Raw genomic sequence first — 24746 nt, 5'->3', positions numbered from 1 at the left:
AGGTCAGCGGGTTCGGCAGGTCGCATCCCGGGCGCCGGCGGTCAGATGACCCAAGCGTGGACGGCCGGGACCCCCGAGCATCCCGGGACCCGCTTCGAGGCGGGATGGCCGAGCCAGCGGCGCTAGGACCCCTGGGCAGAGCCTCGGGGAAGGGAGTCGGTGGGCGGGGGGCAATACCTTACATGGTGCACCCGCCCCCCTCCCGTGGTCACCATCTGAGTCCGCTGCCGAAAATAGCCCCCGGCGCCCGCAGGTCTGCTCCATGGCCCGGAGATGGCTGCTGTCTCCGACCCCGTGGGGCTGGGTGCGCCGTGGGGACCGGCGCTCCCCGAGCCCCCTCCCACCCGCTTCCACCCAGTGCACGGTGCCAACATCCGCGTGGACCTCTCCGGGACGCGGGCCACACGCGTGGAGAGCTTCGCCCACGGCGTGTGTTTCAGTCGCGAGCCGCTGGCCCCCGGCCAGGTGTTCCTGGTTGAGATCGAGGAGAAAGAGCTGGGCTGGTGCGGGCACCTGCGCCTCGGCCTGACCGCGCTGGACCCCGCCAGTCTGGCCGCCGTGCCCGAATTTTCGCTACCCGACCTGGTCAGCCTCGGGCACACCTGGGTCTTCGCCATCACGCGCCATCACAACCGCGTGCCCCGGGAGGGCCGCCCGGAGGCAGAGGCCCTGGCCCCCAGTCGTCCCCCAGCCCTCCTGGTGGAACCGTATCTCTGCATCGAGCAGTTTCGCATTCCCCGCGACCGCCTGGTCGGCCGCAGCCGGCCGGGTTTGTACAGCCACCTCTTGGATCAGCTCTATGAGCTGAATGTGCTGCCTCCGACCGCGCGCCGCAGCCGCCTGGGCGTTCTCTTCTGCCCGCGCCCGGACGGCACGGCTGACATGCACATCGTCATCAACGGCGAGGACATGGGCCCCAGCGCCCGGGGGCTGCCAGCCGCCCAGCCCCTCTACGCGGTGGTGGACGTCTTCGCCTCCACCAAGAGCGTGCGCTTGGTCCAGCTGGAGTATGGCTGTAGGTACCCCACCCCCTGGGCAGCGACCCCTCCTGGCCCCCAGGGGGGCAGGAACCTGCTAGGACTTCTGAACCAGCTGGCAAGGCCTTGGCCTGCCCAGCGTTGTTTTAGAAGTTGGGGAACCTGGGACTCCCTGGTGGACCGGTGGCTAGGACTCTGCGCCCAATGCAGGGACCTGGCGTTCCATCCCTGGTCAGGGAACTGGATCCCACATGCCACAGCTAGGAGTTTGCATGCTGCAACTAAGAGCTAGCACAGCCAAATAAATACATAGATATTTAAAAAAAAAAAAAAGGTGGAGGGGGGAATCTGACTTCAGATTCTGCCTCTGCCTGGGGCCTTGGACAAGTCAGTTCCCCTGGCATTGGGCCTCGATTTAGCCACCTTGGCTGTGATCGATTAGGATGTCCTCTAAATCCCCTTTCTGGCTTTGCCAATATTTTCTGTATTAACCTAGGGCATGAATTCGAAACCAATTTTAGATTTTGGTCCTCTGAGAATTATGTCTGTTAGACAAATACTCATCGATTTGAGTGTACAGAGTTTAAAGGCATCACCTCTAAACCCCAGGTGAGAGCTTCTGAATCCTGAGGTCTGGTTCATGATAGCACCATTAAGCCCTTTATTTATACATCTGAGCGTGCGTGTGGGCTCAGTCACTCACTCGCCTCTGACTCTTTGCGACCCTATGGACGACAGCCCACCAGGCTTCTCTGTCCATGGGATTTTCCAGGCAAGAATACTGGAGTGGGTTGCCATGACCTCCTCTAGGGGATCTTCCTGACCCAGAGATCGAACCCACAGATGCTGCAGCTCCTGCGTTGGCAAGTGGATTCTTTACCACTGAACCGCCTGGGAAGCCATATATCTGAATTCACATTTTATGAATTCAGTAGACGAGAACCCTCTCTGTGCCAGGTCTGTGCTGGAGGCTGGGTTGCACAGGTTTATCAGATACTACCCCTGCCCTCAGAAGCTGCTAAGGGAGGGGAAGGGAGCAGGGTGATGCTATCAAGGAGACAGAGCCGTTGGGAAAGTGCTGCGCAAGAGGTGCTTATCTCAATCATGTAAACGGCCCCAGCCAGCCTCGGCCTGAGAGAGAAGGGACCAAGACCTAGATCTGGGTCTCGGCACCCCCACCCCCCATCGTTGCTTTTGCCTTAGATAGCCTTCTCTCCACAGTGCCGTCCCTGCAGACCCTGTGCCGCCTGGTGATCCAGAGGAGCGTGGTGCACCGGTTGGCCATTGATGGGCTCCATCTGCCCAAAGGACTTAAGGATTTCTGCAAGTATGAGTGAAGGCCTGCACCGCCCTGGAGCAGGGCCACGCGAGTGCATCCTGGCCCCAGAGGCGTGCCTGCCCTGAAGCTGGCCATGCTGCCGCCAGCCAGGATGGAAATAAACACAGCTGATGTTGCCACCGATCCTTGGAGGGTCTCCTTGCCCCTGAAGTCTGTGAGGGGCATTTCTTTTAGAATCACTGGGGGTCAGCAGGGCAGGTGAGAGAAAGGGAGCATTTCGACATCACCCAGACCAGTGACTCCTAGCCTGACTACTCGTGATCTAAGACAGACTGCCAGCGCTCTGGGCCCTGATACCAGAGATTCTCATTTGATTTGTCAAAGGACATTGTTTTTGCAAAAGTTCCCCTCGAGATACTAAGGAATAGCCAGGGTTGAGAAGCATTTCCCTCAAGCAGAGGTCTCAACTTTGGCACATGGTGTAACCACTTGAGAAACTTTGAAAAATACTGCTAACTGGGTCTCACCCTGGTATTCTGATTTAGTTAACCCTGGGATAAGGCTGAGCATCAGGATTTCTAAAAGCTTCCAAGAGAATCTACCGTGCAGCCTGGGGTGAGAACCAATGCCCTAGACCAACTACATCATTTCACAGATGGGAAGTGGAAGCCCAGAGATGGGAATGTATTTGTCCAAGGACACACAGCAAATGAATGAATACAGGGTGTTTCCTCCGCACACACTGCAGGGCACAAAGCACCCGATTCCTTTATTTGTATCTCTGATCATTTCTTTCATACAAATGATCTCATTTGATCCTTCATAACTTCTGGTGAAGTAGTGGGCAGTCATTTCCCCATCTTACAGATAAAGATATCGAGGAATGGACTGTCCAGGTGACTTGTCCAAGGTAAAGGCAAGAACCTAGAATGCCCCATTCCTGGTCCAGCACTCTTTTAGCGCCATCCATTGTCATATGCAGGTTCTAGAATGAACAGGTCAATCCTGTGAGGTGGGTTCCAGGTGTAAAAGGGAAGGACTATGAGGTGACATTCTAGAAGGGTGGAGAAGGTAGGACAGGAGGCAGATGACTGTTTCCTCACAAATAGGGGCTTTGGGGCAGCCATGTCCTATTTCATGTCTCCACAGACTCAGCCAGGTCTTCCGTCTTCTGGCCAAGGTGAGGGGGCCCACAGAACTGGAGGGTGTACAACTTCCTGAGAACCTGAGTCCTGGCTCTGGGGAGGTGGCGGTTCTGCTGGGCATTGTTGGGCTTGCCCTGGAGTCAGTTCTCTTTGAAGAAAGCCATTCCCAAAGTCCTTGCCAAGAGCCACCCACTTGTTCATTCATTCATTCAACAAACATGGCTCCGTCACCTACCTGCATTAGGGATTGATTTGGGGTGTGGATATGAGCAAAACCCAGTTCCCAACCACCAGACCGCCCTCTTGGGCTGCTCTTAATTGCTCCCGATCCCAGGGCTCTGCTCCTGTGCCCTGCCCCTCAGGGCCTCCTCCTCCGAGACCAAGAATAACACTCCATCCCATTCCTGTCTCTGCAGGTGGGGCCGCTTCTCCGGGCTCATCTCTTGGCCTCTATAGTCCTATAGAGCCAGGGGTGGTGGCCTCTGGCGGACAAGGCCCACTGAGCCAGAAAGCTGAGCAGGTGACACCTGTTGCCCAGGCCTGGGGCCCGGCCCCTGGGGGCGCTGGCTGGGAGCCACCGAGGCAGGAGTACAACTGGTACTGCCACAAATTCCCTGCCGCGAGGCAGCCGGAGAGCCTGGGCCGGGAGGATGGCTACTCCAGAAGCAGAGCCCCCCAGCTGGGCGGCCCCAGCAGGCCCGCGCCCCTGCTGCTGTGTGGGCCGTCACCTGGGGCTCCGCCGATGCCCGTCGAAGCAGGGGGGAAGGAGGCCAGCTCCCAGCCCAACATCTGCATCCTGACCTTGGCCATGATGATCGCTGGCATCCCCACCGTGCCCGTCCCAGGCCTGCGGGAGGAGGACCTGATTCGGGCGGCTCAAGCTTTCATGATGGCCCATCCGGAGCCGGAGGGGGCTGTGGAGAGGGCCCAGTGGGCGCAGGCGCAGGCCCACAAAGCCTCTGGGCCAATGGCCTTAGCAAGATCCCGGAGGGGCCAGCCTCCTGGCTCCTACTTGTAGCTGGATGAAATAGCACCAGACTCATAGGGTGGCTTCTCCGTATGGTTTTTGGGCAGGCAGGGTTGGTGGTGCCTATGGCAGGGACTGGAATAAGGTAGTGGTCTGAGCCACTCTGACAAACACCGGCCCATTCAGGGCCCAGACCCCAGGAAGTTCCCAGAAACCATTAAGCTGGGAGATGGGTCTTTGGTCAGAGTAGTGACAATGAGAATTACCGAGGTAGGCGGCCCTGCCTGGAGAGTGGAGGCTTCTTTCGTGCCGTCCTGGCACTCCCATCAGAATTCTTGCACAAAGCCCTAGGCAACGTGCACTTTTCTCCTGCCTTTTGTCTCTCTCTGCTGAGGGCAGGTGATGAGACCACAGACAAGGAAGGAACACTAACGCTTATTAACACTAACTCTGAGCACCCACTGGGCGTTAGCCCATCACATGCCCAGTCTCCTCTCATCCTATCAGTGCTCCGGGAAAGCTCCATTTTTATAGGTGAATGAATTGAGGCTTGCCTCAAGTCCCAGAGCAAGTAAAAGGCAGCACCCGGCCTCAGAAAGCAGACAGGGAAGAAACCAGGGTTTGCAATGTAATGTCAGACTCTATAAAGTCTAGTCGTTCTATAGTATTGGGGTGGCCAAAAAGGTCGTTCGGGTTTTTCCTAACATCTTACAGAAAAACCCAAACATTTTGGCCAACCCAGTATTTCCTAAACTTCCTTCTATGAGACAAGAAACTAGACAAGTGCTAAAATAGACAACATTCACTTTAATAACCTCAGGATCGGGGAGCGTGGCGGGTGGTGAGGCTGACAGCCTGGCTCTCAGCCTCTGGGGGTGCCTTTTCCTCTGTGGGTAGGGTGTCATCTCATGACTGTGGAAGCTCTTACCAAGTCCCAGTCTCGATCTTCACTGTCTTATCTCTTATCCTAGAGCAGGTATTACCTGTTAAGGCCCTTAGCTAAGAATGGGTTTTACTTTTTGTAAAGGTTGTTGGGGGAAAAAAACAACAAAAACAACCCACACAACAAAGACAAGCAACCAGGAATATACAACAGGCTGTAAGTGCCCAGCAAAGTCCTGGATACTGACTATCGGGCCCTTTAAGGGACAGCTTCGCTGCCTCCTGTTTTAGGAATCCAGACACATTGTGGGTAGCAGGCTGCAGAAGAGGAGACCCTCGTGCTTCTTCCCTGGAAGGAGGGTCCGAGGCAGGACAGCAGTGTGAGTGTTGGGGGGAGGGTGTGGGAGGGGGATGTGAGTGATACAGAGGATGAGCACCACAGGTAATCAGAGTTGGACCTGCTCATAAGGGCCGATCCAGCTGTCGGCCAGCTCCCGCAGGGTGCTGTACCGCCGTTCAAACTCCTCCTGGCTGCAACGCTGCAGGAGCTGACTCACCTCCTCCGTGAGGAGAGCTATGGCCAAGCGCTTCTCCAGGGTCTCGCTCCACGTGCTGCCCAGGATGTCACCGAGACTGGGGGCACAGCCCGCCGTCCACTCAGCAGGCAGCATGTCGGGCTGGAGCTCCTGGCGGTGGGCGCTGAGCATGGCCAGGATGTGGCGGCAGGGCAGGCGGAAGGCCTGGTTGAAGTAGCAGCTGCAGCTGGCCGGGGGCTGGGGCTGCACCCTGTGGGTGTCCTCCAGGATCTGTATGTTCACCTTTTCGGAACCCGAGCCAATGAGGTGCATGGATTTCTGGACCACAGCAAGCTCGCCCAGGCAGAGCTGGGCGGCCGGCCCCGTGCAGATGGCATTAAGTGAGTGCTGGATGCGGGCTTCCACCAACTGCTCCACTTTGGGGCTTTCGGGACTGCCCTCCAAGGGGGTGTAATGGTTCGGGGGACTCGGGCCCAGGTTGAAACTCACCTTGTCTCCCGAGTTCTGCCGAAGGTACCGGAGCAGGGCGCTCATGCCTTTTTCCACCACTGGGGTGCTTCCAAAGAGCTGGCTGAGGAGGCGAGTGGTGACCTCCAGGCCCTGAAAATAGCGGCTGCTCTCGGCTCGGCTCCTCCAGCGGTGGGCCAACCAGATGCGGTCATTGAGCAGCCAGTGTGAGTGGAGCGCGGGCCGCTGGGCCGGTGGGATGCAGGTGTTCAGCAGCGTGTACAGCTTCTGCAGGTTCCCGGCCGTGGCCGAGCACATGGCGCTCCGCAGGGCGGTCAGGAGCAGCCTCTCCACTGGCTGCTCGAGGGCCAGTCGACAGAACTTGCCCTGGAGGAACTTACAGATGTGGAAGGCCGAGAGCAGGACCTCAGCTGCGGGGAACTCCATAGCAAGGGTGGGCAGCAGGAGGAAGTAGGGATCCACCAGAATGGTACAGACTCTCTCCCATGCTGGGTTAAACTTCTTGAACACCTGGCACATCTGGGCCAAGGCTTCAGCATCCTCCTTGGCAAGAATGGCGAAGTAGACTGCCCGGGAAAGATGACCCTCCAGCGGCACCCGGGGTCCATCCACCAGGAAGGTGTATAACACCTCGCCCCTCGGGTTATAGGTCCGGTGGATAAATAAGATCTCGGGAAAATGGGTAAAGACCCTCTGCATAAAGCAGCTCTGATAGTTGAGGGTCTCTAACTGGGCAGTCTTGTTAAGCTGGTAGAACAGCAGAGGTGGGCTTGGGTCCTCAATCAGGAGCTCATTCAGCACTGTCAGCGCCATGGGGGAGATGGGAAATGTCTCGATGCCAAGGTCAAAATATTTGCTCTGTGTGGCTGCCAAACAGAAGGCTCCCACTCTCTAAAGCTCCAACTAAGTCAAGGCTTGAGGCTGGGCTGCAGACCCCAGATCTTAATCCAAAGATGGGCCTATGGAGAAGAAAAGAGATATAAGAAGCCAGTAGGGCTTGGCTCTTCAATTATTCATCCAGACAATATTTTATTCCTTAACTATGTATCAGCACTGTTCTGAGGGATATGCAATAAACATGTAAACAAACAAGGATGTATCAGATAATGAAATTTACAATAACCCTAAAACGGGGTAAGGGTAGGCTGGAGGAGGGAGGAATGCCTTAGCCAAGGCAGCCAAGGAAGCTGTCTCTGGGTGGTGGGAGGATGACTTGGAACTGAGACATAACTGATAAGAAGTCAGCATGGAAAGATTTGGTTCCAGAGATTTAAGTGAGTGTGAAGGGCGGAGCTGCCTTTTTTTTCCTTAAATATTTAAAATATTTGTACAGCACGTTGTATTTACTTCTTGGCCTCCATTCTTTCATTGGTCCTGGTATATACAAGAGAACTGCAATTGCCCCAGACTTACTGTGTGATCTTGGGCAAGCCAGTGATTCCCTCTTAGCCTCAATCCCTTCAACCGAAAACGGGGTTAACAAGTGTTCATAAGTCTTTCCTCCCTCTACGTAAATCCCTCTATTAACTGTAATACTTTGTTCAAATGTTTCCTTTATTTAGCCCCTCAAACCGGGTTACTGTCCCCATTTTACAGATGAGAAACTGAGGTTCAAAGAAGTTAAGTGACTTGCCTACCATCACTCAGTAAGTAGCTGGAAGCTGAGTCTTTGGCTCGGGATTCTGACTGCTTGCCACAGTAAAAAACCAGAGACAGAGAGGGGATGCGGCCTCTGACCTCTCACCTCTAACCCAGGTGGCAGGATGTGGATGTCTGATGTTCGCATTCGGAGTCTGGCCAGAGCCAGAAGAGACGTCAACCTCCCACCCTTTTGGGGGCTGTGTCATGGTGACTGCGGTCACCAGCTGCCTCACACCTCCACCCCTTAAAGAATTACTCACCCACAGCTTGGCTCGGTCGCCATTTCTCCCTATTTGACCCTGCCTCTGACTCTGACTGACCTCTAGGCTCACCAACCGCGGCGCCAGCTTCCCGTGACTCGGGCCAATGGCCTGAGAAATTCGCTTTCGGACTTTGTGGCAACGACCAATCATAGTCCGGCGATTTGTGGGCGGGCGCTGTTACCAGGGTTACGAGGGGCTCGGCTGGCGGCAACCAATGAAAGCCTGAAGACACCAGCATCCTTTGGAGTCTGAGCCCTGGAGCTGAAACTGCAGAAGCACACGTCTGGGAAGAGGGCTGGAGGGGCGGGTTGCTATGGAAACTCCCTCAGAGGCCAAAAAGCAAAAAGAAAATAAATAGCAGTGTTTCAAGATTTTTTTTTTTTTCTTTTCTGGTCAAATTCCAAAGCCCCAGGAGGGTAGGAAGTGGTGCCTGTGTGATTGTACTGTCTTCTGTCTTATGGGGAAGCTGAGGCCCGGGTCTCAAATTTTGCTTCTCCAACAAGGGTCGAGGGGCCCAACTCTCGGAGTTGAGGAGATCGAGATCTTCTTGAGAGAGCTGAACTTGGGTGTTGCTCAGCCCAACCCCTCCAGTATTTTACAGGCAAGATCCAGAATAGTGTTGTGACTGTTAAGGTCATGGTGAACTACTGCAAGAAGCAGGACTGACTACCATCTTTTGACCTCGGTTCAGTTGAAGACGGTTCTTGGAAAGCTGGGAAGCTACCAGGCTTTAGGTGACTAAGATTACAAACTAGCAACAACAAAAGTCTGTGTTGGTGCTTAAACCTCCCTTGAATCTAGAAGGGAAACTGGAATTAAAACAGGCCAACGGATTAGTTTTTGCAGATGCGGAAACTGGGGTCAAAGAGATTAAGGACTTGCCCACAGTCCCCCAGCAAGTTGAGGGCAGTCAAGTCTTGGACCCAGGTTTCTTCCCTCCCAATCTATTTGGCTTCTTTGGGCTAGAATATGAAGCAGCCTGAAGTTCATGTTGAAGACTTGGTTGCAGGAAGAGTATGAAGCAAGGGGTGGATCGCTCATTGAATTTGAGGCATCGAACTCTATTTGGCTGCACAACCCCCATCAGATTCCTTCCCTGTTCAGGCAGAACCCATTTCTCTTGCTTATTTGCTTTTATTTAAAGAACAGAAACAAAACAAAACTTTAATATGAATAAAAATAAGTACAAATAAATTCTTTGTAAAGAGCAGCAACAGCCAAGTAGCACCCTCCTTCCCTTTAGTCCCTGAAACCTGGTCGTTTTATCTCCCCCTATCCTGGGGCTGGGTTTCATCTCTGTAAAGTGAATAAGATCTGATCTCAGGGGTTCAGGGAGAAAGAGGAATGACCTTTCTGCATGGAGATAACTTTGGCCTTGAACAATGAATGAGGCTCCCTAGGAAAACCAAAGCCAGGGCAGAAATGGGGCAGATTCAAAGGACTGTCACCCAGTAGGGTTCCTCTTCTTTCTCTTGGAACCATTTTCCTAACCCTACCTAGAAAGACGCTGGTTAAAACGCTGATCCCGAGCATGTCCTGCCTGCTTTGAGCTCTCAGACTGCTAGGGAGAGGGGCTGGCGGCCTAGTGTGCCAGTGCAAGTGCTTCAACCGTGGATGGTGGTGCCGGCGGGATCCAGTCCCTCCTCTTCCTCCAGCTTTCCCCAGAGGAAAGGGAGGTGGCCCACATCCCTGAAGTCCCCCGGCTGGTGACTGGGCTCAGGAGGCTGGCGGGGGGCCGCCCAGATGTCCACGATCTTGCGCAGCGTGGAGCAGCGCTCCTCCAGCTCTGGTCCCTCACTCTGCATCAGCAGGTTTGCAAGTTCCCTGCTTAGGTCCTGAATCATGTCGTTCCGTCCCGGCTCCCCTGGCTGGCCTGCATCCGCCGGGACCAGAATGGGGTCCCGGAGCTCCCCGCTGGGCCCGAGGAGGTGCTGGTACCTCTTCTGCCACCGGCGGCACACCATGGCTTCACTCACCGGCCTCTGGCTGGTGTGTAGCAGCGCCAGGATGTGCCGGCACGGCAGGTGGTACCGCTGCTGGAAGGAGCAGCTGCAGCTGCGGCCGTCTTTGCTCACCTGGTGGGAGTCCTCGAGCAGCTGCACGTCCACGGCGTAGCCGGCCACGTCCACCAGGTGCGTGGAGCTCTGCACCACCGCCCACTCATTGTGGCACAGCTTGTAGGCCAGGTCAGAGCTGCTCTGGCGTAAGGAAGCCAGCATGCCGCCCTGCGAGGGCTGCCCCGGGGGAGGCTGCCGCGGTGGCCCCTGCACCTGCTCTGGCTTGGCCTCCTGCACGGGGGGCCTGCTGAGGCTCCCTCTGCAGAGGCCGGAAGGCTTCTTGGACTTGGGGGCCGTGCTTGCTGACCGGGCTCTCTTTAACTTGGGGTGAGCGGTGGGCAAGTTCTTCACGCCTTTGGTGTTAAAGAAGTCTATGTAATCCACGAAGCGGAGGATGCAGTCCAGCAGGGACTGCTGCTCCCGGAAGAGGCTCGACACCTTGCTGGTGACGATGTCCAGGCTGTCCATGTAGGTGCTGCAGGCATGCAGGCCCTTCCTGACGTGCATGTACCACAGCAGTTCACAGGAGAACCAGTGGGCCTGCAGGAAGCTGAAGAGCTGCTCATCGAGCAGGGCCCGAGACATCTGGCAGAGATTTTGCAGGCTGGTCTCGGAGGTGACAAACACGGCCTCCCGCAGGGCTTCCTTCATGAGCCGTTTAAAGGATGGATCTGCGGAACTACGATGCAGCTTCTTCTCCAAGAGCCGGGTCGTGTGATAGATGGAGAGGAGGGTGCGGGCACCAGGGAAGACCTCCTGTAGGACGGCTCGGTGAGGGAAGGACGGGTCCACGAAGACCACCTTGACCTTGGGCCAATCTGAGTTGAACTCTGTAAAGATGCTCAGCATCTTGGCCACGGAAGTGGCTGTCTCAGCCTTGAGCACCGCGAAGTGCACCACCCGTCCCTCTCGTTCCTTGCTCTCCACCAGGAAAGCGTAGAGGATGTGGCCCTGGACGTTCTCCACCCGGTGCAGCAAGAGATTCTCTGGGAAGCGGACAAACAGATCACTCATCTTGCTGCTCTGGAAGCTGAGCCGGTCCAGGTCTTGGCTGCTGCCCACGCTGAAGGAGGCCATGGAACCCACGTCCACCTTAAGAAAGTTCTTCATCACTTTGGCTATCTTGGCCAGGTCAGAAGGAGTGATGCCCTCCTGCTCTGGCTTGGTGGGTATTTGGACCTTGTCTGAGCAAAACAATGGTTCACTCGGGGACTTCGCAGCTGTGCCGAGGTCTTTGTTGATCGCGGGCTGTGCAGACTGGAGTTTCTTCTGAGATTTGCCAGTGGCGTCTCCTCTAGGACCCATGGCTTTGGAGTCAATGTGTATGTGCTGTGTGTTGAGTTCACTGACGAATAGTCTATCCAGTTTCTCATTATACCGCAGGAGCAAGTATGCCGGGCACATGTCTGCCTCTGTTGCTCTCTTCCTGTTTGACTGGGTCCGAATACAGACAAATTTCACCTGCACATATCTAGGGAAGGCAGAAGCAACAATGAAACAGGTGCTGACCACCCATTTTTCTCTTACAAGTCAAGGCCCTGTAGGGACTCACAGTGCCTGATACATTTCCTGGAGACCACAGTGTGGTATAGGATATGGGAGAGAAAGATTTACGTTTCACTCTCCAGTCCCAAAGTATTCAAGTCTTTCTTCAAGACCCCATCCAATTAAAACACCCTTCATTTGCATCTACAGAAGTTCTAAGCTCCAACTCCTTTTATTTACTCTCTTTTTCCCATCTGTAGTTGTCAATCTGAGGCAACCATACAAGGGGAAATAGATAAGCCGCAACAGCAGAACTGGTTACCTGCTGTCTAAAGTGTCCTTTCATTCCTGCCTTCAGGGAGCCATTGCTTTCTCTGCCTTCTCCTCCAGGCAGCAAAAATAAAAGAGGTCTCCGGTTAGGGTGAATCTGGGCTTCCTCTCTAAGAGGAAAGATCTGGGTTCGTCTTTGACTTAAAGAAAAACGTCTACATCCTGAGAGTGAGAACCCTGAGGCTAGATGATCCCTGGGATTCTGGAGCTTTGCCGTTCTAGGCTGAACGTGCCTACTCAAAGGAGAACAGTAGTTAAACTGAATATCTGTTCTCTCCCCCCTTTCTATCTTCGAGGCCCAAATCAGGTCCTACCTTCTCCAGGAAACCTTTATGGATGCCCTCAAGCCACAGTAATTGCTCCTTACTTAAGATTCATAGCATTTATTTGAAACAAAAGGCTTAGTAGATTTTCTGGGTAGCAGTAGTGGTTACACAGTGGGGAGGCTGGAGGCTGACTCTCTGGATTTGAATACAGGCTCTACCACTCAGAAGCTGTTTGACCTTGGGCAAGTTACTTCACCTCTCTGTATGCAGTTTCCTTAACAACATAAAATAAAACTAAATAGGGTTGTTACGAGATTTAAATAAGCCACAGATATAATATTTAGCCCAGGGCCTGGTTCAGCCTTTTATTTATTCTAAATAGGAGTCATCTACTGTTATTACAGCTCCTAAGCCTTGTGACCTATTCTTGGGCGTTTACGCAGTACTTTTCCAATTGGATGGGGCTGTTTTCAAGTGGCAAGAGTAAATCAGTCCTCAGCATATTCTAAGCACCTAGCACAAATGCTATTCTTTCAGCAGATGCTTGTCAAAGATGGGCTGGCTGAGTGACTCAGGAATCACAGGTGGGTGGGACAGGTCACACCCCTGCCTCTTCAGAGAGGTCCCAACCCAAAGATTAGTGGAGGGGAAAAAAAATCTCAGCCCCTGGCATGACATGACACAACCTTGGTATCTCAACAACCCTTCTCAAACACTCTAATCCAGCTGGACCTGTTTGCTCACCCTGTGGGGACAAGCTTAAAGAAATAGGATGTCTGGCCTGAAATAACAGGGCGGAGGGGCCTGAGGCTGAAAATGCCTGCACCTGCTGTGTGCACCGCAGGGGGCAGCCACGTCATCCCTGGCTCTGGGAGCGGCCCGGTGGTACGGCAAGGCCAGCAAGGTGTGACCACGGGACAGCCTCCTTCTGACTCTCCCACCTGTTTTCCACTGCCCCCACCATCTTGTTTTATTGTACCCTAGAAAGACAACTGCTCCCCGGGTTCCCTACACTGTGTCCCATCTCTGTGCCTTTGCTCATGTTGTCTCTCTGTCTGGAACGCCCTACCCACCTGTCCTCATCTCAGAGCTTACTCATCCTCAGGACTATGTGCAACTACCTTCTTTCCTAGGAGGCCTCCCCCAAGCCCTCAGGATGGGCCCTACCCTTCCGCTGGCTCAACATCTTGGCATAGATCTTAGCTCATCACACTGTATTGACTTTATGTGCTCATAATCCATGCTTGTTAACCTAGTCAAAAAAAAAAAAGAAAAAAAAAAAAGACACTGGTGAGTGCCAACCATAAAGATCATCCCCCTTTTCCTGGTTCATTAATGACTGCACCTCTCAGGGTGGAGACATCAGCATTCTTTTAATTCCTACTTCTCCATCCAATATGTTAAGTCTTTTAAATTCATTTCTCCCACTTTTGCATATATTAAGGATTACTATATACCAGGCTCCATGTAAACCCCTTACATGCATCATTTCATACTAATAAAAGGATTCTACCAACCACATTTTACAGACGGGACAACAGCCTTAAAAAGGTTCTCGGGGAAAAAAAAAAAAAGAGGTTCTTGAGCATGAGAATCTGGGATTTAATCCCCTGGCTAAAACTGGAGGATCTGGGATTTGAACTGAGCCTGCTTGGCTACCGTCTATGTAGTTAACCATTATGTTACCTGTCTTCTTCCAAAATATTTCTCCTTCTGAATTCTCATTTTTATCTTCCTCAACTTGACCCTCAATACTTTGTTCAGGTTCAATAGTGTCCTTAAAGATCTCCAAACATACTGTGTTTGTTGGCATCAAGCACTTCAAACTTCAGGGGCACTAGGTTAAAGCCTCTGTCATTTTCTCCTGCTTCCCTTAATCTTTGGTACTGAGCTGTAACTTACACACAGTGAAATACACAAGTCTTTTGGAAGAATTCTTGGAGCACCGTAGTCATTTTAATCTATATTTATTTCTATCTCCCAAGTGAAGGCACAGACTCTCTTCAAGACAGGGATAGGGTTTTATACTTCTGAATCCCCCTTAGTGCTTGTAGCCCAGCATGCTCAGCCAGGACCTGAAGGAAGGAAGTCAGCCAATCTACTCTGTAGGTCGTTAGATCTACTCTAACTGGAATGTGCCCCCAGTGTACTCCCAGTGCCCAGTACTGCCCCTGGCACAGAGTAGGTGCTCAGAATACACACGTTAAATGAGTGATTGCATGACAGAAAATTCATCTTATAGTATGATGATCCTTATAGCACGTTAGGAAGATCACCAGGAGAGTTCTGCCAGGGGACTTGGCTTCTATCCCAGCACTATTATTAACTGTAACTTTGGACAAGTCCTTTTTTTATTTTCAAACATTTACTAAGTCTATTATGTACCAAACACTATACTAGTTGCTCAGAAGGTAATGGAGACAAATTAGGCTTTACTGTCAAAGTCTGCTGAGCAGGGAGATTAGTACACAGATGATCAGTAAAGTCAGAACTAAGTGAAAGGTTAAACAGAGATACAAGCAATACACTTATAACTGAATAAAGAGTAATTCCCCTTGACTATGGGGATTGGAACAGATCTAAAGCTTTTGATTAATTTCACATGAAATTTGTGTCCTTGCTGCACGTAAACTGCACCTCAAGCAATGAACAGAATTTTTACAGGTGAAGTCAAGCCATTTTAGACAATATAATCTGAGTTAGGAACAAGACTCAAGATCTGAGTTTAATTTCCAGCTTTACCACTTAGCTGTGTGAAAGTGAACAAGTCACTTCATTTCCTCTCAGCCTCCAAATCTTACCTATAAATACAGAAATAACAGAGCACTGGTTTCTGAATAATCAGTACCTGATCCAAGAGTAGTCGCCACGACTAAAAGTGAATTCAGGCTTCCAAGTGGCGCTAGTGGTAAAGAACCCACCTGCCAATGCAGGAGATGTCAGAGACTCAAGTTTGATCCCTGGGTTGGGAAGATCCCCTGGAGGAGGGCATGGCAACCCACTCCAGTATTCTTGCCTGGAGAATCCCATGGACAGAGGAGCCTGGTGGGCTACATAATCCATAGGGTCACACAGAGTCGGACATGACTGAAGTGACTTAGCACGCAAAAAAGTGAATTTGTTTAAAAGGCTGTGGCAGAGAAAGATGATTTACAATATGATATCACCTATATGTGGGATCTAAAAAATATAACAAACTAGAGAATATAACAAAAAAGAAGTGGACTCACAGATACAGGGAACAAGCTAATGGTTAACAGTGGGAAGAGGCAAAGGGGGAGGGGACTAAGAGGTACAAACTATTAGGTATAAAATAAGCTATAAGGATATGCTGTACAACATGGGAAATATAGCCAATATTTTATAATAAAAATGGGGTGAAATCTTTGAAAATTGTGAATCACTATACTGTACGCCTGTAACTTAGATAATATTGTACAATGACTATTTTTTTCTTTCTTTCTTTTTTTTTTTTTTTTTTGGCCACGTCTCGAGGCTCGTGGGATCTTAGTTCTCTGACTAGGGATCAATCCCGGGTCCATGGTGATAAAAGCCCATGTCCTAACCATCTTAGCAACTGGACCACCAGGGAGTTCCTCAACTATTCTTCAATTTAAAAAAAAAAGGCAGGATCGGTTGGTAATTAATCCAACATTCCCCCATCCCCCTCCTTCCCTCCTTCAGGCCAGTTTCATTCAGGTTGTCATTCCTTCCCACACAGCTAAGTGCTTCAGGGATGGTCTAAGCCAGTTAAGGTAATCTCATTAAGAATGGCCATGGATACTGGCCCAATTCTGCAAAGAAACGTGATAGGAAGTCTGTAGGAAACCAAGGCAGGCTTTTTCTTCTGAATGTGACTCCTACATATGTGCCATGTGGCGAGACAACCTGAGGACAAAGCTGAGACCTGAAGATGGCAGAGTGGAAAGAAAGGAAAAGCCTGAGCCGCTGAAACAATCACCTTCTTTGGGCTAAGAAATAAGGCATTTTGAGTCAGGATTTTCAGTTAATTGCAGCCCAAAAGGCATTTTCAGAATCCATGTTTTATAGAAAATAGTAGAAAAAAAGATTTGAGCAGATCTTTAAAAAAATGAGATGAAAATTATGAAAATATTATATGTAATGAAATATAAGTCATGTAGAGATGTGAGAGCCGGACTATAAAGAAGGCTGAGCACTGAAGAACTGATGCATTCGAATTGTGGTGATGGAGAAGACTCTTGAGAGTCCCTTGGACTGCAAGGAGATCCAACCAGTCAATCCTAAAGGAAATCAACCCTGAATACTCACTGGAAGGACTGATGCTGAAGTTGAAGCTCTAATACTTTGGCCACCTGATGCGAAGAGCTGACTTATTGGAAAAGACCTGATGCTGGGAAATATTGAAGGCAAAAGGAGAAGAGGGTGGCAGAAGATGAGATGGTTTGATAGCATCACCAACTCAATGGACATGAATTTGAGCAAACTCTGGGAGATAGTGAAGGACAGGTAAGCCTGATGTGCTATAGTCCATAGGGTTGCAAAGAGTTGGACACAACGTGGCAACTGAACAACAAGCTATAATGGTGGCTGTCTGCCAATTCTTAAAATAATCAAAGAACCACTTGAAGAGTCAACTTTTTTTTTTCCTGACGTATTTCCCCCAAACATTCTTATACTTTATTTCCTGGCTCACTTTTGCAATATGTAAAGGTCAGTTTTACCAAAATATTCCTGTGTTTTATCATGTTTCCTAAGGGCCTAATTTAGTTTTTTTCTCTGCAAATCCTTTGCTTTTCAAGTCTGTATCACATCACTGTCCTTGATTTCCCTTCTCCATCTGTCAGCTGGCGTAAGGCTGTGGGGAATGTAAGGATATCTCTATCATGACTCTCAGGGACTTCACCAAGTACCACAGCTCTTGGAAGATGTGCTATTTCAGTCTGCAATCAATTTTATTTGCACTGTATTATCCTGAGGTTTACCCCGTCTACTCATTAGCCAGAAACTGACTACCAAAGATGTTGATGGAATTGGTGGAAACAAGCAAGAAGGAATGACTAAGTAGTAACTAATTTCAAAAGTGGCTAGTTTGTTAGTATCATTTTTGCTTTCCTACACAGCCTAGTGACTAGAAAAGAAAGAAAGTGAAGTCGCTCATTCGTGTCTGACTCTTTGCGATCCCATGGACTATAGCCTACCAGGCTCCTCTGCCCATGGAATTTTCCAGGCAACAGTACTGGAGTGGGTTGCCATTTCCTTCTCCAGGGGAACTTCCTGACCCAGGGATGGAACCTGGGTCTCCCGCATTATAGGCAGATGTTTTACTGTCTGAGCCATCAGGGATATGTGGAAAATGAAAACTCAGATAACAAAGGCTTAGTTCAAAGGGTGTGATGAGGATTAAATAAAAGATGTCTGTAAAATCCTTAGCAGAGGAGGGAGGTTCAAAACGGAGGGGATATATGTATATGTATACCTATGACAGATTCATGTTGAGGTCGACAGTCTTCAGTCTAATAGCTACCTTTTTTGAACACTTTTTTTGGGAACGTGTTCCAGACTGAACAGTAATGGAGAGAGACAACAGAATACTTCACGGACTGTTTGAAGACTATCAAATCCCCCAAAGACATAACAAAAAGAAAAACACACGTAACAGCCATACATAAAAATATGGGAAGGGAAACTGAGCATAAAAATCACAGAATCTCCCAGTTGATTGGGATTTTGGGTCATTTAGTAGTAACTCCCACGACACAATTCTCTGACTCTTTTAAAAATACTTACCATTTTCTGTCATGTACTACAGCTACGACTTTGGCAAATATTACTGTGCTTAAACCACTACATGTATTTTATGTAATCTTCACCACATCCTCCTCATTTTGCAGAGGATGAAACGGTGTCATGGAAATTAAGTCTTGCTCCTGGTCAGAGTTAAAGCCTGTCTTTCTGACTTCAGAGCTCTCACTTTTAACAGATATGCCAGTTTCTCCTGAACTTCAAGGAAGCACCAACCCTCTTTCCATCTGCCATAGCCATTCCTATAACCTTTGTATTAGTATTTTCAAATGGTTTTTCTTTGAGTCAGCTCACTTTATTTAATAAGGATCTTTATGTTTAGATATTAACATAAACACTGAAAATCATCTCGCCTGACCACCAGTAGTATGTCTGTCTGGTTGCAGGAAACACTGCTCTGCTAAATTACTCCCTGAAAACATTTCCCCCACCTGCCCTCCAGTCGCACAAGAGAAGTGCTCATCCCACACATCCATACATCACTCAAAAGCCCAACACAGTGCACTCTGGCACAGATCCAGTATCCAACACAAGCTCCAAGAACACCCTTTACAATACCCCAACAAGCAGACACTCCCTCTCTGCTGAAAGCCTGAGCTGCTCAGAATTCACTTCCTCCCAAACTAGCTCTGGCATATGATTATCCTCAAGGGTAGAGGCCACAATTCACTCAATCTTTTTAACCCTAGCTCAAGCCTGGAGGGGTAAACCTTTTTACCTCTCACTAGAAATTTGTTGAATGAATCAACACCAGGATGCTGTTACAACCCAGTGGTTGAGGAGGGACTGTCAAGCTGTGGCAATCAACAGGATGGGTCTGATCTTCAGCTAACATCTTGATGCTTTCTTACAGCTTCTGGAAATCTTGTGACTTCTCTGGCAATCCAGTAGTTAAGACTCTGCGCTTCGAATGCAGGGGAACTAAGATCCCACATGCTGTGTGGTGTGGCCAAAAAAGAAAAAAGAAAGAAATCTTACCCCACTCCCTGCTCCGACTTGCTCACTCCTTTCTGCACATTCTTATTTTCCTTGACTGTAACTGTACCCCAAATTCAGACTTCCCTGGCTCCCACCAGGTGATTTTGGGGCTGAGGATGGTTTTTGTTACAGGTTCTCTTATTTGCCTCTTCCAAGTCTTGACTACCTGGGCCTCTGCTCCTTGCCTGCCTTGATTCTCTCTACCTTCTCTCCTCCCTTTTGCCTAAGAACACAGGAGCTAGGGGGTAACCGCTTTCAAAGAGTTACATAATGAAACTAGGAGCCTTAATGTAAAGCAGAGAGGTAGAACTTTCAGTCCTCTTAACACTCAACTTCTCCTGGCCGTTTCCCCCACCTGCACAATAACATTATTATAAAGGCAATAATATTTATGGAATATTTTCTGTGTAGTGGGCCTTGTGGTAAACACTTTACATGTATTAACTCATTTAATGGGAGTGAAACCTACTTCTGACAAGGAGATTCAGAGGGCCAAGTCAGGTAAGGAGGTGAATGTGCTTTGTAAACTTATCTCCACAAAATATCAGGGATGGCTGTTTTTTCCTCCCCAAGAGCCTGCACTGGTATATCAAGTGTCAGCTAACACCCACACTATGTACAAGATTAAAGTTCCTTGTCATTCCCCACCTGGCACCTTAGACTTTCCTTTGGTTCTTACTACCTGTCTTTCCTAGACTCTTACTACTATTTTACTGATTGATTGACTGACTGGCTTTGAGGCTGATCAGAGATGGAACCTGGGCCCTTGGCAGTGAAATTGCAGAGTCCTAACCACTGGACTGCCAGGGAATTCCCTCTTATTACTATTTTAAGGAAATCATTATTTCTGCAATTAGAGTTTAATATTTGTCTCCCTGACTGAGGGCAAGCTCTATGAAGGCAGGGACTCAACTTATGTTTTTCAACACTGTTTCCAGACACTAGCATGGAGTAAGTTTTCAGTTAACAGTCTCCAAAATCAATGAATTAAATGGTTCATACAATGGAGTGATGTGGCGTAATCTCCAAAAATACATTGATAAGTGAGAAAAGCAAGGTGCAGAATGATATGTAATAGTAGTATGCAAGGGACTTCCCCAATGGTCCAGCGGTTAAGACTCCAATGCAGGGGGCCTGAGTTCGATCCCTGGTTAGGGAACTAAGATCCCACATGTGGTGCATTGCTGCCAAAAAAAAAAAAAGAGTCAGTCACCTGTGGTTTTTTTTTTAAAGGTGCATATGTACACACAAGATATATTTTTTCAAGCTCAGAGTATGTCAGGAAGATAAGAATGGTTGTCTCTAGATAACATACTGGAAGGGACACTGCCTTTTGCAAACTTTGATGTAATTCGAAATTTTTAAAAAATTAAATGACTATATTGACCACTCGAAAACAAATTCATTTTAAAAACTGTTCAACCTGCAAAAATAAATAAAACCAATCTGCACCTCTGTTAGCTAAGTCCCTGCCATTCTTTTTGGTACTGCTCCAGCATAAATCTTCCTTCTAGTCAAGTATGTCTCCTCACTGCCTTCCAAGGACAACATGTTAACATATGCACTAGCTCACACACCACTTCTCCCTCCAGGATGTTAACCCTCTTGTGATAGGCAGATGGGCCCCTGAAGATGCCAACTGCCTCATCTCTAAAATTTGTCAGTATGTTGGGTTACATGGCAAAGGGGAATTAAGATTGCAGATGGAATCACGGTTACTAATTACCTGATTTTTTTTTAAAGGAAAATTATCCTAGATTATCTGAGCAGGCCTAATATAATCACAGGATCCTAAAAAATGGAAGAGGGAGGCAGAAAGGGCGTCAGAGAAGGAGATGGAACAAAGCAGGGTTAGAGTGATATGATGCAAGGACTACATCAGCCATTACTGGTTTGAAGATGGAGGAAGGGGACCATGAGTCAAGGAATGTGGATAACTTCTAGAAGCTGGAAGAGTTGAAAATGGACTCTCTTACAGGGACTCCAGGGGCTCCCCCAGTGGCTCAGAGGTAAAGAAGCTAACTGCAGCACGGGAGCCTCAGGAGACTTGGGTTAGATCCCCGGGTCAGGAAGATCCCCTGTAGGACATGACAACCCACTCCAGTATTCTTGCCTGGAGGGCTACAGTCCATTGAGTTGTGAAGAGTCAGACACAACTGAAGTGACTTAGCACGCATGCACAGGGACTCCAGAAAGAAATACAACTCTGCTGATGCCTTGGTTTTAGCCCAGTCAGATCTGTGCCTGACTTCTAACCTACAGAATGGAAAGCTTCTAAATTTATGTTGCTTTCATCACTGTTTGTGGTAATTCGTTACAGCAGCAGACAGAAAATACACCTCCTGACACCTCCCTGTCTCTGAGGGCCCAGCTCAAGCCTCCTTCTCTCTTACTTCCCTAGCCCACTGTGACTTTTCTCTGAGCCCCTGCAGCACCAGTTTCGACGAGTTATACATTTAACACTCGATGACTCATTCATTTAATGGTTACTTAAGGCCTGCTGTGAGACAATCCCGGTGCTAGACCCTGGAGGTGATCCACCTGAAGGGTGTCTAGGTGCATTTATGAGGTGTTTGGACTTGATTCTAAGCAAGCAGCATGGTGTTAATCAGTGAGAATGCAAAAAATAGTAAACCAGAGTCCCTCCCTCAAAGAGCTCAGCAAACCAGGGAAACTTCTGTAAACTATAATCCAAAAGGATGTGCAAAGAGCTATAACAAGTGCTGTCAGAACACAGAGTAGGAGCACTGAACCTAACTTCAGGGAGTTAAGAAAGGGTTTTTGGAAATTATGCTAGTATCTGAAGGAAAAGTAACAACTAGCTAAGACAGAGTTTTCCACAAGTGGTCCAAAATGACTTCAGATAACACAAGAATGTTTAGTAGCTACTTATAAAAGATACACTATTTTTTGGCCACCATACTGTTACTTCTTATATACTATTACATTGGTTCTAAAGTTTCTTTGAATATTAGAACAATTTAAAGAAAAATGTTAGGTATCTTAGTTCAGGATATACAGTACAGAGAGGATAGTATACAACACAATTGACGTTTAAGGAAGAGAGCGCTAAGATAAGTGATGGACAAGGTTATTCTAACCAGTAGAAGTGGTTAAGTGCAAGGACTAGGAAGCTATGGGCTTGGGACAGGGGCTAATCATGGATGGAGTAAGAGTCGGTGAGGATGGAGCACGCAGTGCAAGATGGGGAGGTCAAAAGGGTTAGATGGTCTGGTGAGCCAGGTTAATAACAGTCCTGGACTTAATCAAGAGAGCAACGGGAAGGCTACTGCACTTTATCTGGCCTATACTGTTAAGCAGTTTGAAGCAGGGCCTTTTTTTTTTTTTTTTTTGCATTCTTTCACTGCTTAGAAAGATGCTACAGGCATAGATCAAAGTCCAAACACCTCACAGTCATACTTTATGGGATTCTCCATAAAGTACTGGATTGGGTAGCCATGGCCTTCTCCAGGGCATCTTCCCGATTCAGGGATCGAACCCCACTCTCCTGCACTGCAGGCAGATTCTTTACCATCTGAGCCACCAGGGAAGCTCGAAGACCTTTTATTGATGAAAGTCTCTCGGTTGTGTCCAACTCTTTGCAACCACAAGGACTATACAGTCCATGGAATTCTCCAGGCCAGAATACTGGAGTGGGTAGCCTTTCCCTTCTCCAGGGGATCTACCCAACCCAGGGATCGAACCCAGGTCTCCCACGTTGCAGGCGGATTCTTTACAGTGAAGCCACCAGGGAAGCTTTGATTGATGGGTGAATTGCAACTGACATGACCGCCTGCCAGGTACGGTATCCTATACTGTTTCTCAAACACGCCACATTCTTTCATATATTTGTGTCTTCACTCCACGGCTCCTTTTGGTCAAACCCCTCCGTGACACTTGATGTTAACCACTGTACTTCTGCACTAGCCTTCTGCTTTCATTCACAGCCCAGCAGAAACCATTACTTCCAGTGTGAAGCCCTTCCTGTCTTCCCAGACACTTGTCACTTCTGCCTCTGCACATATCTAATAAAGCATTTACCACACACTAGTCCGTGTACTATGCCATCTCAAGCTCTTTGAGGGCAAGTTTAGTTACTTATTCATATTTATCTGTACCCAGCACAGCACTGGACTTCAGAGCAGGGAAAAAAACACCGCCTGCCTGGCCAGAGTGAGCTTTGGCCAAATGTCTCAATCTGGAGGTCTCAAACTCAGATACAGTTTGACTCTCAGAGTTGGCCCATAGAGTGCATGTTCACATGTGAATTGATTTCCAATTTTTAATAAGTGGACACATTCACATAAAGCCTGGACTGCTAACTCCATTTGCCCCATATCTGGGAACACTGGATCTTCACTTTCACATGGAGGCCATCAGCTGGAGTTAATTGGCCTGCTCTCCATTTTTCCCAGTTCACACGACTATTCTCCACATCTATTCTCCCTAGCACAAAGACCTGGTGTTGATTATTTCATCATTCCTTTTCATATAGTTAAATTAAAAGTTCAGTTTTCTTACACGGGGCTGTTTCACCTGAGTCCGGAAGGCAGTTGAGTTTTTCAACCCTTAACTTAGCCTCCAAGCCTCTTTTCTCATCTGCCAAATGGGAAAAATAACATTTGCCTGTGGTTTTCAATAAACCCCTGTGGGTGAAAGCGTACCTAGAACAGAGGACGCTCCTGGGGCATGGGAAGTGTTTGAAAACCGGTTTGTTAATCTCCGGAGCTCGAGAACCATTTACAGAACTAAGGAAAGAACGAAAGAATGAATGACCAATCTACCAACCAATAACTGACCAGTGTTACTGCTTTGTAAAGAGAAGACATGATTAGAATTCTCGCCAAGGCATTTTTATCCATTGTGAAGGCCATACTTTGTGTCTGGGATATGGCAGGTGCTCAAAAAATGGGATAAACTGCAGTCGTCATGAATTCCAGAAAAGCTGGGAATGAAGGAGTGAATGAGTGGAGGTGACGTGGGTGGTCAAAAGGCGATGCCTGTGGAAGTTTTGCGCTTTTCCCAGGCACCTAGCAGGTGCTTAATGTGGACTTGTTCAGAGACGGGGCGGGGTGGGGGGGCGCCCAGGTGCACTCCCTCCTCCAGGCCGCCCTCCTTTCTGGGACTGTCCGGCCTCCTCCCCACCGTCCTGACCCGCCCCCGCCACGCCCTTACAGGATGTCCTCGCGGATACAGGTGCCATGGTTGAGGTTGTGGTACCGGACGGAGACGCAGTCCCTGAGAATGAAGGAACACTTATTCTCCTTTTTGTAGGCGCTGAAGCACTCCTTGAAGTCCTCGTAGGTCTTGAAGCAGCTCCCTAGCTCCATGGCCGCCCCCTCGGCCCACCCAGGGGCTGCACTAAGATCAACACCGGGGATCAGAGGTCACCTAGGAAGGTCTACAGGCTGGCGGTCTCCAGGATGCCTTAAGAGCGGGCCTCTATTGGGTGCCCTGTTACGGAGCTCAGGAGAATCCCTCGGCCTGAGGGGGTCACCATGGGTTAGGTGGGTTTGCTCTCTGACAAGAGGGGAAATGACGCTAAACCCTAATTATCGTCTCTAGGCTCCGCCCCCTCACCGTCATATCCAATCACGCATGGGTTCACCGGACTGGCACTCATTTCCCCCAATTGCTAGAGAGCAGATGGGGTCTCCATCCGAAGAATGACCGAAGCACCGACCAATC

At 49.3% G+C, this 24746-nt stretch overlaps 4 protein-coding genes and 1 long non-coding RNA gene across 12 annotated transcripts; 2 read left to right on the top strand and 3 right to left on the bottom strand.

Moving 5' to 3' along the window:
* Window positions 1-92: 92 nt before the first annotated feature.
* Window positions 93-2437, top strand: NEURL2 (neuralized E3 ubiquitin protein ligase 2). Of its 2 annotated transcripts, XR_006271709.1 has the most exons (3): window positions 93-1015; window positions 1750-1934; window positions 2199-2337. XR_006271709.1 is itself a non-coding variant. In XM_043480134.1 (2 exons), exons 1-2 carry the CDS (start codon window positions 274-276, stop codon window positions 2312-2314), a joined length of 858 nt encoding a protein of 285 aa, XP_043336069.1. In that variant the 5' UTR covers window positions 93-273; the 3' UTR covers window positions 2315-2437. The 2 variants fall into 2 exon arrangements, 1 of the variants encoding a protein (XP_043336069.1); XM_043480134.1 differs by lacking the exon at window positions 1750-1934 and having other exon boundaries at window positions 2199-2437.
* A 474-nt stretch (window positions 2438-2911) lies between these two features.
* SPATA25 (spermatogenesis associated 25) lies at window positions 2912-4950 on the top strand. The gene is made up of 2 exons (XM_043480136.1): window positions 2912-3436; window positions 3818-4950. The coding sequence occupies exons 1-2, from the start codon at window positions 3382-3384 to the stop codon at window positions 4417-4419; spliced, it is 657 nt and encodes a 218-aa protein (XP_043336071.1). The 5' UTR covers window positions 2912-3381; the 3' UTR covers window positions 4420-4950.
* Window positions 4951-5541: 591 nt separating this feature from the next.
* Window positions 5542-8466, bottom strand: ZSWIM1 (zinc finger SWIM-type containing 1). 4 transcript variants are annotated; one of them, XM_043480128.1, is made up of 2 exons: window positions 8156-8466; window positions 5542-7213 (listed from the first exon to the last, which is right to left on the bottom strand). In XM_043480128.1, exon 2 carries the CDS (start codon window positions 7065-7067, stop codon window positions 5697-5699), a length of 1371 nt encoding a protein of 456 aa, XP_043336063.1. In that variant the 5' UTR covers window positions 7068-7213; window positions 8156-8466; the 3' UTR covers window positions 5542-5696. The 4 variants fall into 4 exon arrangements, with proteins under 4 accessions (XP_043336063.1, XP_043336064.1, XP_043336066.1 ...); XM_043480129.1 differs by lacking the exon at window positions 8156-8466 and adding an exon at window positions 7999-8147; XM_043480131.1 differs by lacking the exon at window positions 8156-8466 and adding an exon at window positions 7992-8141.
* Window positions 8467-9214: 748 nt separating this feature from the next.
* ZSWIM3 (zinc finger SWIM-type containing 3) lies at window positions 9215-24658 on the bottom strand. Of its 4 annotated transcripts, XM_043480121.1 has the most exons (4): window positions 24234-24358; window positions 23723-23806; window positions 13464-13548; window positions 9216-11686 (listed from the first exon to the last, which is right to left on the bottom strand). In XM_043480121.1, the coding sequence occupies exon 4, from the start codon at window positions 11617-11619 to the stop codon at window positions 9763-9765; it is 1857 nt and encodes a 618-aa protein (XP_043336056.1). In that variant the 5' UTR covers window positions 11620-11686; window positions 13464-13548; window positions 23723-23806; window positions 24234-24358; the 3' UTR covers window positions 9216-9762. The 4 variants fall into 4 exon arrangements, with proteins under 4 accessions (XP_043336057.1, XP_043336056.1, XP_043336055.1 ...); XM_043480120.1 differs by lacking the exon at window positions 23723-23806 and having other exon boundaries at window positions 24234-24368; XM_043480122.1 differs by lacking the exons at window positions 13464-13548; window positions 23723-23806; window positions 24234-24358 and adding an exon at window positions 12023-13435 and having other exon boundaries at window positions 9215-11686.
* Window positions 16758-23709, bottom strand: LOC122448650. The gene is made up of 3 exons (XR_006271710.1): window positions 22479-23709; window positions 21264-21267; window positions 16758-17483 (listed from the first exon to the last, which is right to left on the bottom strand). It is a non-coding gene; the product is annotated as an uncharacterized LOC122448650 (long non-coding RNA).
* Window positions 24659-24746: the final 88 nt, after the last annotated feature.

The sequence above is a fragment of the Cervus canadensis genome, chromosome 10 (genome assembly GCF_019320065.1).
Source record: "Cervus canadensis isolate Bull #8, Minnesota chromosome 10, ASM1932006v1, whole genome shotgun sequence".
Taxonomy (NCBI): Eukaryota; Metazoa; Chordata; class Mammalia; order Artiodactyla; family Cervidae; genus Cervus; species Cervus canadensis.
The sequence above is the reverse complement of the archived record's forward strand: the minus strand, read 5'-3'. Positions and strand labels throughout refer to the sequence as shown.